General features: G+C 48.8%; 1 protein-coding gene across 5 annotated transcripts in view; it reads right to left on the bottom strand.

The window, feature by feature from the left end:
* Positions 1 to 1,035: 1,035 nt before the first annotated feature.
* LOC130851965 (protein diaphanous homolog 1-like) overlaps positions 1,036 to 13,377 on the bottom strand; it is a 53,834-nt gene continuing 41,492 nt past the window's right edge. For all 5 annotated transcript variants that reach the window (XM_057732626.1, XM_057732643.1, XM_057732633.1 and 2 more), the window contains 6 exons: positions 13,155 to 13,284; positions 12,319 to 12,442; positions 11,532 to 11,697; positions 11,263 to 11,398; positions 9,300 to 9,386; positions 1,036 to 3,001 (listed from right to left, as the gene is read on the bottom strand). In XM_057732626.1, the coding sequence (XP_057588609.1) occupies positions 2,841 to 3,001; positions 9,300 to 9,386; positions 11,263 to 11,398; positions 11,532 to 11,697; positions 12,319 to 12,442; positions 13,155 to 13,284 (804 nt within the window). In that variant the 3' untranslated portion in view covers positions 1,036 to 2,840. The remainder of the gene's footprint in view (positions 3,002 to 9,299; positions 9,387 to 11,262; positions 11,399 to 11,531; positions 11,698 to 12,318; positions 12,443 to 13,154; positions 13,285 to 13,377) is intronic.

The following is a 13,377-nucleotide window of genomic DNA, read 5'->3' as shown; positions in this document are numbered from 1 at the left end:
GGTGGCTGTCTCTAGAAGTCCTCTGTACTCTCCCAGAGCCGGTCAAGCGGTCTACCAGCTCCTGAAAGTCTGTTGTCATGGAAACCAAGCCTTCCAACTGAGAATCTGGGGGCGGCTTTCTTGTGTGGAAGGGTGGGGTGTGCCCTTACTGAGATGGAAGCAGGGTTTTGTTTCCCAGAGCCAGGCTGCAGAGGGCGGGGTGCTGGTCGCCTGGGTTCTATTTCAGGCGCAGCAAGAGCCTGGCAGAGCATGTGACCAGCTGTGGCTGGTCCCCTAATTGGTGTGTGTGCCTATACAGCTCTAAAGCCAGAAACGAGTGGCCTCTGAGGGTAGGGAGGAAGGAGGCAGGGAACCCACCTCCACACCCCAGCCATACTGGGGAGGCAGCTGCAGTCTCCAGGGCTACTTAAGATGCTTTTACTTCCAGTTTCAGAGCCTGCCCAAATGGGTTTGTGGTCCTCTCCAAGCCCCTCCCCGTCTATTCTGGACCTGGTTTGTAAGATGTCTTTGTGCAGGCCACATGCTCAAACAAGTCTGGCTCTGAGTATCAAGTCATCTGGAATATGACCTCTGTCTTTTGACCTCTGCTGGGCAGGCTCAGGTTTTCACTCCAGGGTAAGTTCTAGTCTGGAATGTGGTCTGTGGACACCAAAAGTGGGTGTGTAGGAGGGGAATAAGGAGAATGGCAGAATGGCAGTCACAGGTTTCCCTTAGCAAAAGAGGCACAGGTACTGCCAGGAAACTGCATATGAAGTCTGGGGTGCTGGGGAGATGGGGGTCCCAGAACTGAATCCAAGAAAAGGGTTCCAAGCCAAGAGGCAGCAATGTGGAAGGACGGGGGAGCTGAACTGGGGCGCTCCTCCTTTACAGAGTTCGGTGGCTGGGGAGAAGCCGCTAGGTGTGTGTCAGGTCTAGCCCCGCGCAGCACACGCAGGTGCCAGCACCCTTTCCACGAGTTGTCAGGTCAGCCCGGCTTGAGGCAGGACGAGAGTGACACGGAACAGAAAATAGTTCAGAAATTCACAAAGGAAGCAGTACTGTTTCAAGGCTTTATTAACCGTTGGAAACAAACCCAACAAACTGGAGGTGATGACATCCCAGAAGCCCAAGAGGCAAGAGAAACAGGTTTGCATTTTTTCCCTTTTATTATTATTAAATGCATCTTAGCAAAAGTAGACTAAAAAAGAAAGGGTCAAAGCCCCAGATGTCAGCAGGGAGGAGGGGACCTAGGAGCAGCAGGCCCCGCACCACAGTCCTCCCAGAAATAGCTCAAAGGAGCTGCTGTTGCCCCTTCACACACACACACACACTCTAGCAACCAGAACCCTCCTTCCCAGCCTCAAGGCCTCCCTGCAGGCACCCTAAGATCTCCTAAGCTCCTCCTTATTCTAATAACTGTACTTCTGGGCCAGGCCCTTCGAGTGCCACTCTTTCCCTACCTGAGGGTGGGAAGCTGAAAGGAGCGCAGGTAGGCGAAGTGTCCCCTTGAGCCAGAGAATCTCAGCTTCCTGTGGCTGGGGCCACCAAAGAGTTTGGCCTGCCCACTGTTGAGAAGAGAGCAGGGTAGCACGCCCTGTGCCCACTTCTCCAGAGCGTCCAGTTAGCATGTGCACATTTGGCTTGATAAATATATTACATTTATAAAAACTCTGTCGTTTCAGAGCCCCCACTACTCTCAGGCCTGGGCCAGCTCAACAACAGAAGAGCTTCCTCTTGCCCCAGAGGCAGATGCTGGGGGAGTGAGTCTGCACTGGCCTCAAGGGCCCAGAGGCTTGAGGGCTGAGATGGAGGTCCAGGGGCGTGTTCTGAATTGAGGCTTGTGGGGAGAAATCCCAGGGACTCTGGAACCTGCCATCAAAGCCTCTTATATTATGCAGGGGGAAGGAAGAGTTATTTTCCTTAAAAACAAAACAAAACAAAATTCATATAAAAATAGATCCATTTGCAAAACAATTTCTCAGCCAGGAGGCTCTGCCTCCCATTTCCTTGGAGACAGAGGGTAAGGTGTTGGGATGACCACAATACAGCCCATAGTTCAGATGAGATGCACCAAAGCTCTAGGGAGGGCGTAAGGAAGGCCTGTGGCTCCGCAGCCTGGGGCTGGAGCGGAGGATCCAGAGAGGCAAGGGCACACAGCACGGCAGCAGGCTAGGGGGAGGGCCCACCTGTGCTGGGCCTGCCCGCCCACAGGCTCTGGCTTAGGCCACAGTAGGACAGATGAAAGTGGTCCAGGTCCTTTTTGTTTTGGGAGGTCTTTCCGAAAAGGTGGGGTAAGAGGGGGATTTGCTCCCCACTTTCTTGGAAGCAGTTCCCAATGCCACACCACTAGTAATAAACAAGAGCTAGGGCGGGAAGAGCAGAGCAAGGGGGTGACAGCAGTGAAAGGAGGGACAGAGCCCAAAGGTTCGTAAGCCCATGCTGGTCTCAGGGCCAGAGAAAACACAAAAGAAAAGCACGAACCCAGCAAGACTGACCTAGGTAGACGCCCACTGGAAAGGCAGGGGCTGAGAAAGCAGGTGGGGCCTTGTCCGAGGTGAGGCCACGGAGAACAGAGGAGACACTTGGGTTAAGGCAGCAAACACGGAGCCTGCTTTGGTAGTATGAGAGCCAGGGCTGGCTGGGTTGGGCTCAGGCCTCCCCACCCTGCCCTTTCCTTCTGGCCTCCAGGCAGCTGAAGCTGTGTGTGAAGTACAGAGAGCAGCAGGCTGGAGAGAAAGATGGGGTCAGGGTGATGGGAGTGGCCACCGCAGAGGAATATCTCCGTGACCCTTCAGGCACATGCTGCAGGGCCTGACAGTATGGGGCTCCACTGAGGCGCGGCCATGGCCCCAGGACCCGGCTTAGCTTGCACGGCCCAGCAACTCCTTAGTCTCCTCAAGGATGGTGGGGACTTCCTCGGTCTTCTTGGGCATCTTGGCAGGAATGTAGCTCATGGCACTGTCCTTGGTCAGCATGGAAGCGAGCTGACTTGTGGCTGCCGCACACCCGACCTTTCTGTTGCCTACAAGAGAAGACATGAGAGAGCTCGTCCGTGGAAGGCCAGTTTCAAAGCCCTATGGATCTCTACGGCAGATACTCAGCCAGAAGCCATGCACACGTGGCAGCCCTGTCCAGGTTAGAGGCCCTTCTTTTGAAGACGGGGAAGAGAGCCAAGAACCCATGGAAGATACCTTTGTGGGGGGTGGGGGGAGCAGGGAACATGAGAGTACGGTGCAGGCAGGAGAGCAAGCCTTGCTCTTGCGTTCATCCCTGTGTGAAAAGTAGTACAAAAGTTTGAAGACAGCTAGACAGAAAGGGGTTCAAGGACCAGCAGTGTAATGTGAAGAGGGATAAGGACTCAGAATCTGTTTTCTCATCAGAGGCTTGTTGGAAGTAAACAGACTCAAGGTTAGTAAACAGTATTTTTGTTTTCTTGGCAATTCTCAGGAAGCTCCTAGGCCAAAATCACTGCCAGCCAGTGCTGGGCAGGGTTGTCCCAAGCAGAGGAAGGCCTTCAGCAGGCAGCCAGAGGGACTCCCGCAAAGAGGAGCAGCGGCCGTGCACCGACATCACGGGATGCCACACCTGCGTGGGTTCCCCAACCCCCCCACAGGCTCAGCTCCTTCCACCTCCTCAGGGCAGTCATGGCCCTATGAGAGGGTGTGTGTGTGTGTGTGTGTGCGTGCGTGCGTGTGCGTGCGTGCGTGTGTGTGTGTAGGGGGAAGGGTGATGAAAGCTATGTATGTCAGGGAAGGCAGAGCTAGGGTCAAGGATGGCCAGGAGGAACCCTACAAAGAAATCTTAGCCCAGTGGGCTAATGGAGAGTGAAGCTTCAGCTGCCAACCTAAACAGGAAGAGATGAACCAATCACTCCATGAGTTTCCTTCGTAACTGCCGGGAGTTGTCCCCAAGACGTTCATATTCATTATGGAATCCACATTCATGGTCCCAGTATCCCCAACAAGAAAGCTGTTCCTTGGGACCATGCCCAGCTCATGCTGTCTGCCTCTTCCCATGCCCTACAAGCAGCCCAGAGACACTGCAGGTCACAAAGAGCTGTCTGCCTGGGGTGAAAGAAGCTGGACACAAAGGCTACAGATGCTATAATTCCATTTCTATGAAATGTCTAGAATGGGCAAATCCAGAAAGATTTGTGATTGCCAGGGCCTGCGGGAGGGGAGAATAGGGAGTGACTGCTAATGGGTACAGGGTTTCTTTTTGGGGTGATGAACGATTCTAGAATTAGTAGTGATGGTTGCACAACCTTGTGGATATACTAAACAACACTAAAGTATACATTTTAAAAGGGTGAATTTTAGGCATATGATTTGTTCCCCACCCCCCAAACAAACAAAAACCTAAAACAGCTTGCTGCGTCATAGGAAAGCTGGGTGGAGAAAGCAGTGCCTAAACCTTACAGAAGCAGAGACAGAGGAGAGAAGGCCAGCACTCCTAAAGGCAGGACAGGGCAGTGGCGAGGCACACGCAGGAAGGAAGCGGTCCAGAAGAGCCAGTGCACAAAGTGTCCATTTTGCCTTCTTGAGACCAGCAAAAAAGCTTCAGGTGGGACAGAAGCCACACAGGGTCCGAGGGCCCAGGTCTCCACCAGGGCTGTCAGCCTCTGCAGAGATATGACCCAGAGCCACTGTGTTCACACGGCGGAGGCTACCCGCAGGTCAGCAGGGAGCACGTGGCATGCCCACAGGTTACCAATTTATAGGTCTCCTCCTCCTCCTCCTCCTCCCAGGGATGCAGGGGATTGTCTAACAAGAGGAGAAGGAACAGGGAAGGCCCTGGCTGGCAGGCACAGGGCTCATCTGGTTACAGGGGTTGGTGTGTGACTGAGACGCCAGGGTTTCTCATGAACCACTCCTCGGATTCCAAACGTGTAATGATGCCTCAGCGACGGACAGGGGAGGAAAGCAGCCATAGGCATGCAGCTAGGATGGTCTCCTATCGCCAGCAAAATCTTCTTCAGATCTGCTTAGTTTCTGCTCTTTTTTTTCCCTGAAATACTCCCTTCTCTAGGACCCTACTTCTCATGTCTAGAAAAGCAGGCAGTAGCTTATCACTCTGCTGCTCCTTTGAATTCAGTCACCAGCAGTTGAGAAAATATTACAACTATATTAGTGTGTGTGTGACTCAAGGGGTAAGTGTATGTTAAAATAATTTCCGACTCTGGACCCAGGGAAAAGGAACACTGGGTCTTTAGGAACACCTATCTTGAACAACATGGGACGAGTCAGAGTTCAAGTGTGAAGTATCTTCAGCCGTTTCTCTCTTTGGTTTCTTCCTCTAAACTAAGAAGATACCAGTTGTACCTAATCAAGCATGTCTCTATATTTTTCCAGATTCAAAAAGCTTCTGATGCTTTACAAATTTCATAAAAACTGAGTGGATGGTAAATCAGGAAAGACCAAAATTTCCCTTTGAAGCCTAGAAAGCAGGTATACTAGGGATGGACCTGCTGTGGCCTAAGGTCAGAATCAGAAAAGAGAAAACTCGTTGGAACTGGGAACAGAATCGAGGAATCCCAGCTGCCACTCTGGCTTCAGGGCCAGTTACACTGAACAGCTTGACTATCCAGAAGATGACCTTTCCCAGTCTTTCCCTAACTTGGGTGCTTGTTAAGACTATTGAAAAGTAGCCACAGAGGTAGAGACATATTTTGACCCTATGGGACCAGGGAGGAGTGACCCCAGTCCCACAGACTGGGGAAAAGGGAACAAACTTGACATATTGGTCAAAGTTCTCTGAGGCCAGATTCCTAGAAGTTAGGGGCGAGCTAGATAAAAAACACCAGCAAAATCAGGCATATAACACTAGTATAGATGAATCAGAAAAAGGTTAATGGTCTGGAAAAAGATATTTATAAAACACAGGCTAGGAACTACTACTTGTGAGGAAGTACTCTTGTTAACAAGCTTCCTGAGGGAAGAGGAAACTAGGACAGATGGCAATCATCACCCTCCTAAAGAACTCATTATTGTCTCAAACACTAATTATAATTCCTGCTCTATTTTTACAAAAGTGGAGGGAGAAATAAGTGGTGGTAGAGGAAATACTCTTAACCTCTCTAGAAAGGTGGTCATTGGAAAGCTCCCTGAAGCAATTTTACCATGTGCAGGGCTCTCCCCGCTGGAAGGTATGAACGAGTACTTCCGGCCTACACAGAGGGCTCGCCATCATCTCCTGTTCCTCACATAAGCGTGCTGGAAATAGCTCTGGACTTGGATTCATAGCAGTGGGCTACAGTTCTGGTTCTGTCATTAGCTAGTTCTGTATATCTTGGCAAGACCTTATCTGGGTCTCAAGTCCTGTTACCTACAAGAAGATGAGATGCTAACCACTGGAGGTCTTTAGTGCTGGTCCCAACTCTAAGGTTCTATCAGTGTAGGGGGAGTGTAGCAGGAAGCTGGGAAGTGGCAGAGGGAAGAAGAGGGGGATGAATTCCTTTCTTTCCTTGACTTTTATCCCAGTGAGCAGATGGCCTGTATATAAGAAGCCACAATTCAGACATGGAGATAAAGTTGAGTCACGAAAACCACAAGCTGACTCAATCATCAGCCTGAAACAGTAGCTGTAATACAATCACACGGATTCTTCCCCTTGACACTCAAAGCATTGTTCTCCCACACCCTGCAGATCACAGCAGTTTACATGTCACTTTTAATGAACCAGCCCTGATAGTAAGCTCCTCTTCCAACTCTTCAATGGGTCTTTGTATACTGGTCACTCCTTCAGGGCTCCAGAGACCTGATTTTTTTTTAAAACATCCTTTAAATCCTAGGGCAAAGGCTAGTGTCTTTGAATAAGGACAGCTGTCCCTCTGGGACTGAGGAGGGCTGTGAGGCAGACCTGTGGGATAGTGCTTTGGTTTTTTGGCTCAAAGGAACAGTCAGAGAAAGTCAAGCAAGGGGTGGACCAGCTAAGTCCAGCAGCCACTGAATTAAACCCACAGCCACCAGAGCCTTTATAGTTTTACAATGTGGCCTTCTGGGTCCAGCCTCTTTCTTTTCTTCTCTTAATCCTACTGTCAATGTACAAAAAAAAAAAAAAAAAAAAAAAAAATTAAAGCTGTAAAGGGCCCTCGAGACCATTCTAGCCCAACTCTCATTTGAGACATGAAGAAACTGAGTCCCAGAAACTTGTCTCAGGTAATCCAGACAGCATCATTTGGATTTGACATTGGGTCTCTGGCTCCCTACCTAGTCCTGTGCTCTTGGCACTCCACTGTGATGCCTTCTGTTTACGTTTAATGGAAGGCCACGTCACTTTCCTGGAAGTGACTGTACCAATGTCTACAGGAGTTACCAGAGTAACTAGAAATGTCTCCCCTGATTCTCCCAGATATCTTCAGTGTGTTTAGTGACCCCAGAGCCCAGAAAGATAAGGATATAGGATGCAGCCAATTTTAAAAGTATGTAGTTCTCATTTTCACCTTCTTTTTGCTTCAAAATCTCCTAGTCTAAGTCTCCTTCTATTCCTTTTTGCACTGGGAAACAGTACTTTGACTAATTCAGGTCCTCTGCTGAAAAGTTAGGTTCTACCAAAATCCCTGCTTCCTTGGCCGGTGAGTCCTGGTTCCCCACTTGGGAAGAAGTGGAGACTGGGGCCTCCGCAGCAGAGGGAAGCCACTGATGTCTGGCTGCCTATGTCCAGGAAGCATCTGGGATTCTGACTTAGTTCCACAGGAAGAAGCTTAAAAGGGAATTCCCCACCAAAAGTTGGATGAGGGTTGGCACTTAGCTGAGAGGATAGAGGAAAACAGGGAGAGGCAATGTATGTTTGTTTATCTAGAAATGCTTAATGTTAGGCCACGTCACCTTATATGGCGGGGAGGAAACAATGTTGCAAGAATCTCTAAAGACTAAACACACCAGAAATACCACTAGCTTCATACTCTACCCAAACCTGGATGTATAAGACTAAACATGCTATCCCAGAAAGATCTAAGTTCATTACATACACCTCTCCTCCCCTCTAGAAAGCCTGTACTCAAAGAGGATGCCAGAAAATAGATAAGAGTTGTAACCAGGCATTCTTCTGTTTAGAGAAGGTTCTGAAGTCATACAGAAGAGCCCTCAGAAGGGAATTTCCCTCTGGGTATTCACAGTACTGGCAGAAACAGGCAAGTCAGCCATTTACTGTGAAACTCACAGTGATCTACAACATCTGGGCCAGGACACTGACTTTATGTGGGCTAACACGCTCCAACCCTTGATTGTAAGGTCCCCTTTACAGGCTGTGATAGGTACTATGGGTCCTACAGATACCACTGTTAATAGTTGAGCAGTGGCCAAAGCAAACCATGCAACTCATCTGTACAATAACCTTGCAGTGAAGCTCCTATCATACAGGGCTACAGAATGCACCAGCCAGGGAATAGGGAACAGAGCTTAAACCACCTCAGAAGTACAAACTCTAATGCCGCCTTTTCTGTAATGCCCACCCTTCAACCTAGGAAAGAAGCCACCATGCCTTGCCCCAAAGGGCCTTCACCAGACTCAGTGGTGAGGGTCATGAGGAGTAACTTTGGCCACACCTTCTTCTGGACCAGTCTCTTGGCCACAGTATACTTCCCTCAAAGATAATTTATCCGTTGATCTTTCCCCATAGTAATGCCTGGATCATTTGTCCTCCTATCCCCATAATTCTTCTTAGAGGCTCTGGCTCAACATAAACCACTTAAATCTTCTGAAGTTTGGGAGAGGAGGTTGCCAGGGAGTAAATGGCGAAGGCAGGTGCAGCGGAGGCTAACTACACCCAGGGAAAAGGCAGTTTTCGGACACAGCATAATCCTTCTGTTGAGATGCTCCTCTACATTCCTACATCTGGGGAGAATGACGCCTAGCCTTCTCTAGAGGATTCTCTACTTTCTATTATTCTCCATCTCTTCTGCTTATGAAGCTGACAGTAAGGACTCTCAACTTATTTTTCTTTGTATTCCTATTTCTAATGTACAGTTTTGAATTTACATCAATTTTTTGTTCATATACACAAACGGCTACCCAAATTTGTGTCCTGCACAATGGTTTGCTTATTCTACATTTCTGCTTCAAGAATGAAGAGAAATGCAAGAATAATCAAACGTAATATCTGTTGTCAATCCCTCAAGTCCTAGTTCTCCAAGTCAGTACTTTGTAACATAGTTGGAAGAGGACTAGATAATCCACTCCGGACGCAGGGACTATTGTGGGGAAGTTTCTAAACCCACAGCGCATCATCACCTGTTCTTTAGCCCAAGAGAAGCAGGACCAGGAGCAAAGGCCTCACTGCTTTCCTTCAACACCCAGGCTGGGCTCCATTTGTGGACTTACCCTGACGGGGTCCTCTCTTCCGCCGGAATGCTGCGCCTGACTGCAGGGCTTCCAGAAGACTGTCCATCACACCTGTCTCATCGCCCTCTGTCATGAACAAAGACGGAGATGTAAGCTCTTCAGCCCGAGCAGCATTCATGTCTTGAACCCCACAAAAAACACATGGCTTGCCCCCGCTCACAGTTTCTCGGGGCTCAGAGCACACAGAGGACTCAACCTCAAGTCTCACAGCCCATGTTTACTTGTGTCTGTTTGAAAACAGTTAAAACCAAAGGTTTCATTGGCTACCAACCACTGCAAACCTCGGATAATTTTCCTGCGGTGCCCTCCTTCCTTTCCACCCTCAGCATAAGTAGCACAGAGAATTGGAGACCTGTCTGACTCCAAGACTGGGATAAGCACAGAGACTGGGATTATGAAATCAGTAAGGAACCATATCACTCGCTTTATCCTAAAGTGTTTCAATCCAATTTACATAAACCTCTCATGGAAAGCCTGGTTCCAGTTTCAGAGCAGGGCTGAGGTAAGATGAAAGACCACTGATCAAGAGTGTATTTCACTTAAGTACTGTCCCCAGCGACTGCATCTTCCTGAAGTCAGTTCTGCATCTAAGAGGAGCTTCTGGTTGGAATACAAAGAGTTAATGTAGAATCTTTATTCCAGCCGGCTCCGTTTCCATGGCAACAGCTAAGGGTGGTGAAATCTGAAACTGTGAAATCCCTAGGAGCCCCTAGGCTGCCAGCCACAGGGCTGGGCTCACTGCTCCAGGCGCCACCTGCTGGCCGAACACCAGCAGTGCAGCTGACCTACATTCTAACCTCATTTGCTTGCCCTGGGGACATGGACCAGGGCAAGGTCCCCTGCAATGCCTGATGACTGTGTGCAGCCCTTGTCCCACAAATCAGCTGGGCTCCACCTTTCCCTGTTTTGTCCCAAACAGTAACTTGGGACAAATCCTAGAGGCCTGGGGACAATGGGGAAAGGTGAAGGATGCTTGGTGTTGGTTTTTTAAACAGTATTACTGGAGCAAGGTTTGTGGTTTATAAACAACTGGAGTAAGGGCAGGGGAATTGCCTAAGTATAAAAAAAGTCAGAAATGCAGGCAGTTCTGCTGTTTCAGGTCCCTGATCATACCAGAACAGGAGCGGCCAAAGAAAAGTCCACGGGAGCAAAAGTGTTAGAGCAGCCCTTGTCTCTTGTGCTCAGCAAAGCACTGATTCTTGCCAGATGCCGCAGCCCTGAGAAACTTTACTTACATGGCTCGTAGCCCCTCAGGTTCAAAAAGGGTGGCATCAGCTCAGGGCCGTGTGCAACGGATGCTGGGTTTCCGCTGCCCACTGAGAGAGCAGCCAGAGAGGGGCAAGGGAATCCGCAGCAGGAAAGAAGCAGAAACAGGAAACAGAGGGCCAGTAATTGAGGCCGTATGTTTCAACAAAAACATGCTTCTGAGAGTGCAATAGAGATTCTGCTGAAGAAAGAAGAGCGTGGCCAGCTCCCCTGCCCCCTCCTTTCCAGAAGTTCAATCCATTTACAATCTGATAGATATGTACAAATGTGCTCAGGTACTGGGGATGCAATACTTAGCGAAATAAGCAGAAAGAGAAGGCAAGGCATTAAAAGACAGGAGCAGGGCCAGGAAACGTCTGGAGAAAAGAACAAAAGAGGTAAGAAGGTATGAAAACCGAACAGGGATTTTTGGACAGGCAGAAGGCAGGAGTATGTGTTACAGCAATACTAAATCACTGGGGACATGGGACATAATGCAGGAACCAGCAGAGGGGCGAAGAGACTGAGAGCAGAGCTCTGGAACGTGCATGTGACGGAGTCGGGGTTAAAGTCCAGCATCAGGATCATCTCTGCCAGGAGCTGAGCTCAGACGTGAGCTGTTCTTTGGCCTTTAGATTCTAGACAGAGAAGCCTTCTGAGTGTTTCTGTGTCAACCCCTTGGCCCTTCGCCTCTCACCAGCATTCATGTCTATGAGCTGCTCTCGCTTCTGCTGCTTCTCCAGCCGTTCCTTCTCTGCCTTCTCCTTGGCCAGTTTTGCGCGCCGCAACTTCTCCTCTGTCTCCCGCCGCTTCTGGTTCTCCTTGACTGCTTGCTGTGGGGGAAGAAATGAACCTGTGGGCACGTATGCACTCACACATGGCCATACCCACCACCAACCAACATGAACCCAGTGGAAAATGAGGGAGGAGCACGAAAGCTTCAGTTGGCAGGTATTCCCTGCTTACCACAAACATATTCTTAAAGTTGTGCAGATCCATGAAGAATTCCTCCACAGACATCTTCTTGGGGTCAAAGAGGAAGTATTCGCCCAGCTCCTTATAGAGTGTCTCCATGTTAGAGTGCATCATCCGCAGCTTGTTATACTGTTCCTGGGCCTCCTTCACAAAGCTGTGCAGCCAGAGTGAAGAACCAACACCAGGAAGCAGACCCACTTCCCCAGCCCTGAGGCCGCTCACAGGTTGCACTCGCATATGCACAAGGACGCGCGACCCAACGCTGTTCACATCAGCCAAACCCAGAAGTGATCTAAACACCCAAAACAGGGGACGGTGAGCCATAAACTATGGTATTCCTACAGACTAGGAGGTGGCGATTTAAACAGAGACTGTTCTGCATACACTGCTATGGAAAGAGGGCCAAAACATGTTAAGTGCTTAAACTAATACAGTGCAATTTTTATTAAAATAAATTCATTAGGGTGCAAATCAGGGAGAAGTCCAGTGGCGGTGACTATCTTTGCAAAAGGGAGGGAGAAGGGAATATGTATGTATGTGTAGTATGGGGTGTGTGTGGAGATGGGGCAGAGGACGAGGTCTCAAGGGAGACTTTTTCTTTATCTGAATGGTTTGATGCAAACCACAACAACGAGAATGCTGTCAAGAACTATATATTAAATGGAAAAACATTTTTTAAAGAGGAAAAATTGTATATCATCAGATCTATCCCGTTGTCCCCCTAAAGGAAGTTCTTTCTTTTCCTAGGGGCAACTCCCTCCTTTCCAGAAAGGATATGGTCATTTTTTCAACAAACTTGTCTTTCTCATCTGTGGCAGCTGGGAAATTTTGAATATCACGTTCCATATCAGAAATTTGTTTCTTCATCTGATCTAGGTTCTTCTGCAAGTTTTCAGCAGAAACTAAAGTAGACACAAAGACAGACACCAAGAGCTTACTACCTCTAGTCTCAAGATCCTATTCTGTCCTTCAGGGCACAGCTCCAGTCTATACATCCATCTGGTACTTAATTATTTTAGTTCTCTTATGTAGTCTCTAATTGTTTCACAGATCCTTCCAGTGAAACTATAAATTACTTGATGATTGAACCTCCAGCCTCCATAAGCTGTATAATACTAAGAAGAGAAGAGCGGCTTCATTTAATTTAACAAGAATCTATGAAATCCCCCAGGATCTTGGTCTCATTTACTTTAGAGAACAGGATTTGGGAGGAAGGAGACATACACAGAAATATAGAGGGAGGACAAAAATCTGTTCCCATTTCTACCAAATGCTGCTTTTTCTTTGCCTAGTCCCAGGACGGTGAGGCCTGGTTTTTGTTAATCCAGTCTATGCTTTCTGAATGAGAAAAACCGCTGACCTAAACTAAAAACACCTGCCTTTCTTTCAACTGTTTTTTGGTGTCTGGTGTTTCCCCAGGAAGGGAAAGAGAGCTCTCTTCTGCCCAACACTCCTCCCTGTGGCTTAGATTATCATGCCTATACTCGCTCCCATTCCCACTTAAAATTGTCTGAACTGAAAATGATCTAAAATCTAGACCGAGTCTCCTTTCCCTACCCCATGCAAAGATTTCTGGGGCTGGGAACCACCTAGCTGCCCCCCAGTCTGCCTCACCTCGGCTGGCTTTCTCCACATGGGCAAGCTCATCTGGAAACTTGAGGACCTCGGGATAGTCATTCTCACACAACTCAGCCAAGAAGTGCAACAGTGTCATCTTCTGATCAGTGGACTTGGTATCGCGAAGCTTGGGTGGCAGAGGAGAGATGGTGAGTCCTGATGCCCACGATCACCTCAGGCTGACAGCGGTTTGCCACACTGGGTTCCTAGAGGCCACAGC

Source organism: Hippopotamus amphibius, chromosome 1 (genome assembly GCF_030028045.1).
Source record: "Hippopotamus amphibius kiboko isolate mHipAmp2 chromosome 1, mHipAmp2.hap2, whole genome shotgun sequence".
Lineage (NCBI taxonomy): Eukaryota > Metazoa > Chordata > Mammalia > Artiodactyla > Hippopotamidae > Hippopotamus > Hippopotamus amphibius.
Note: the sequence above shows the minus strand (reverse complement) of the source record. Positions and strands in the feature narration are given on the sequence as shown.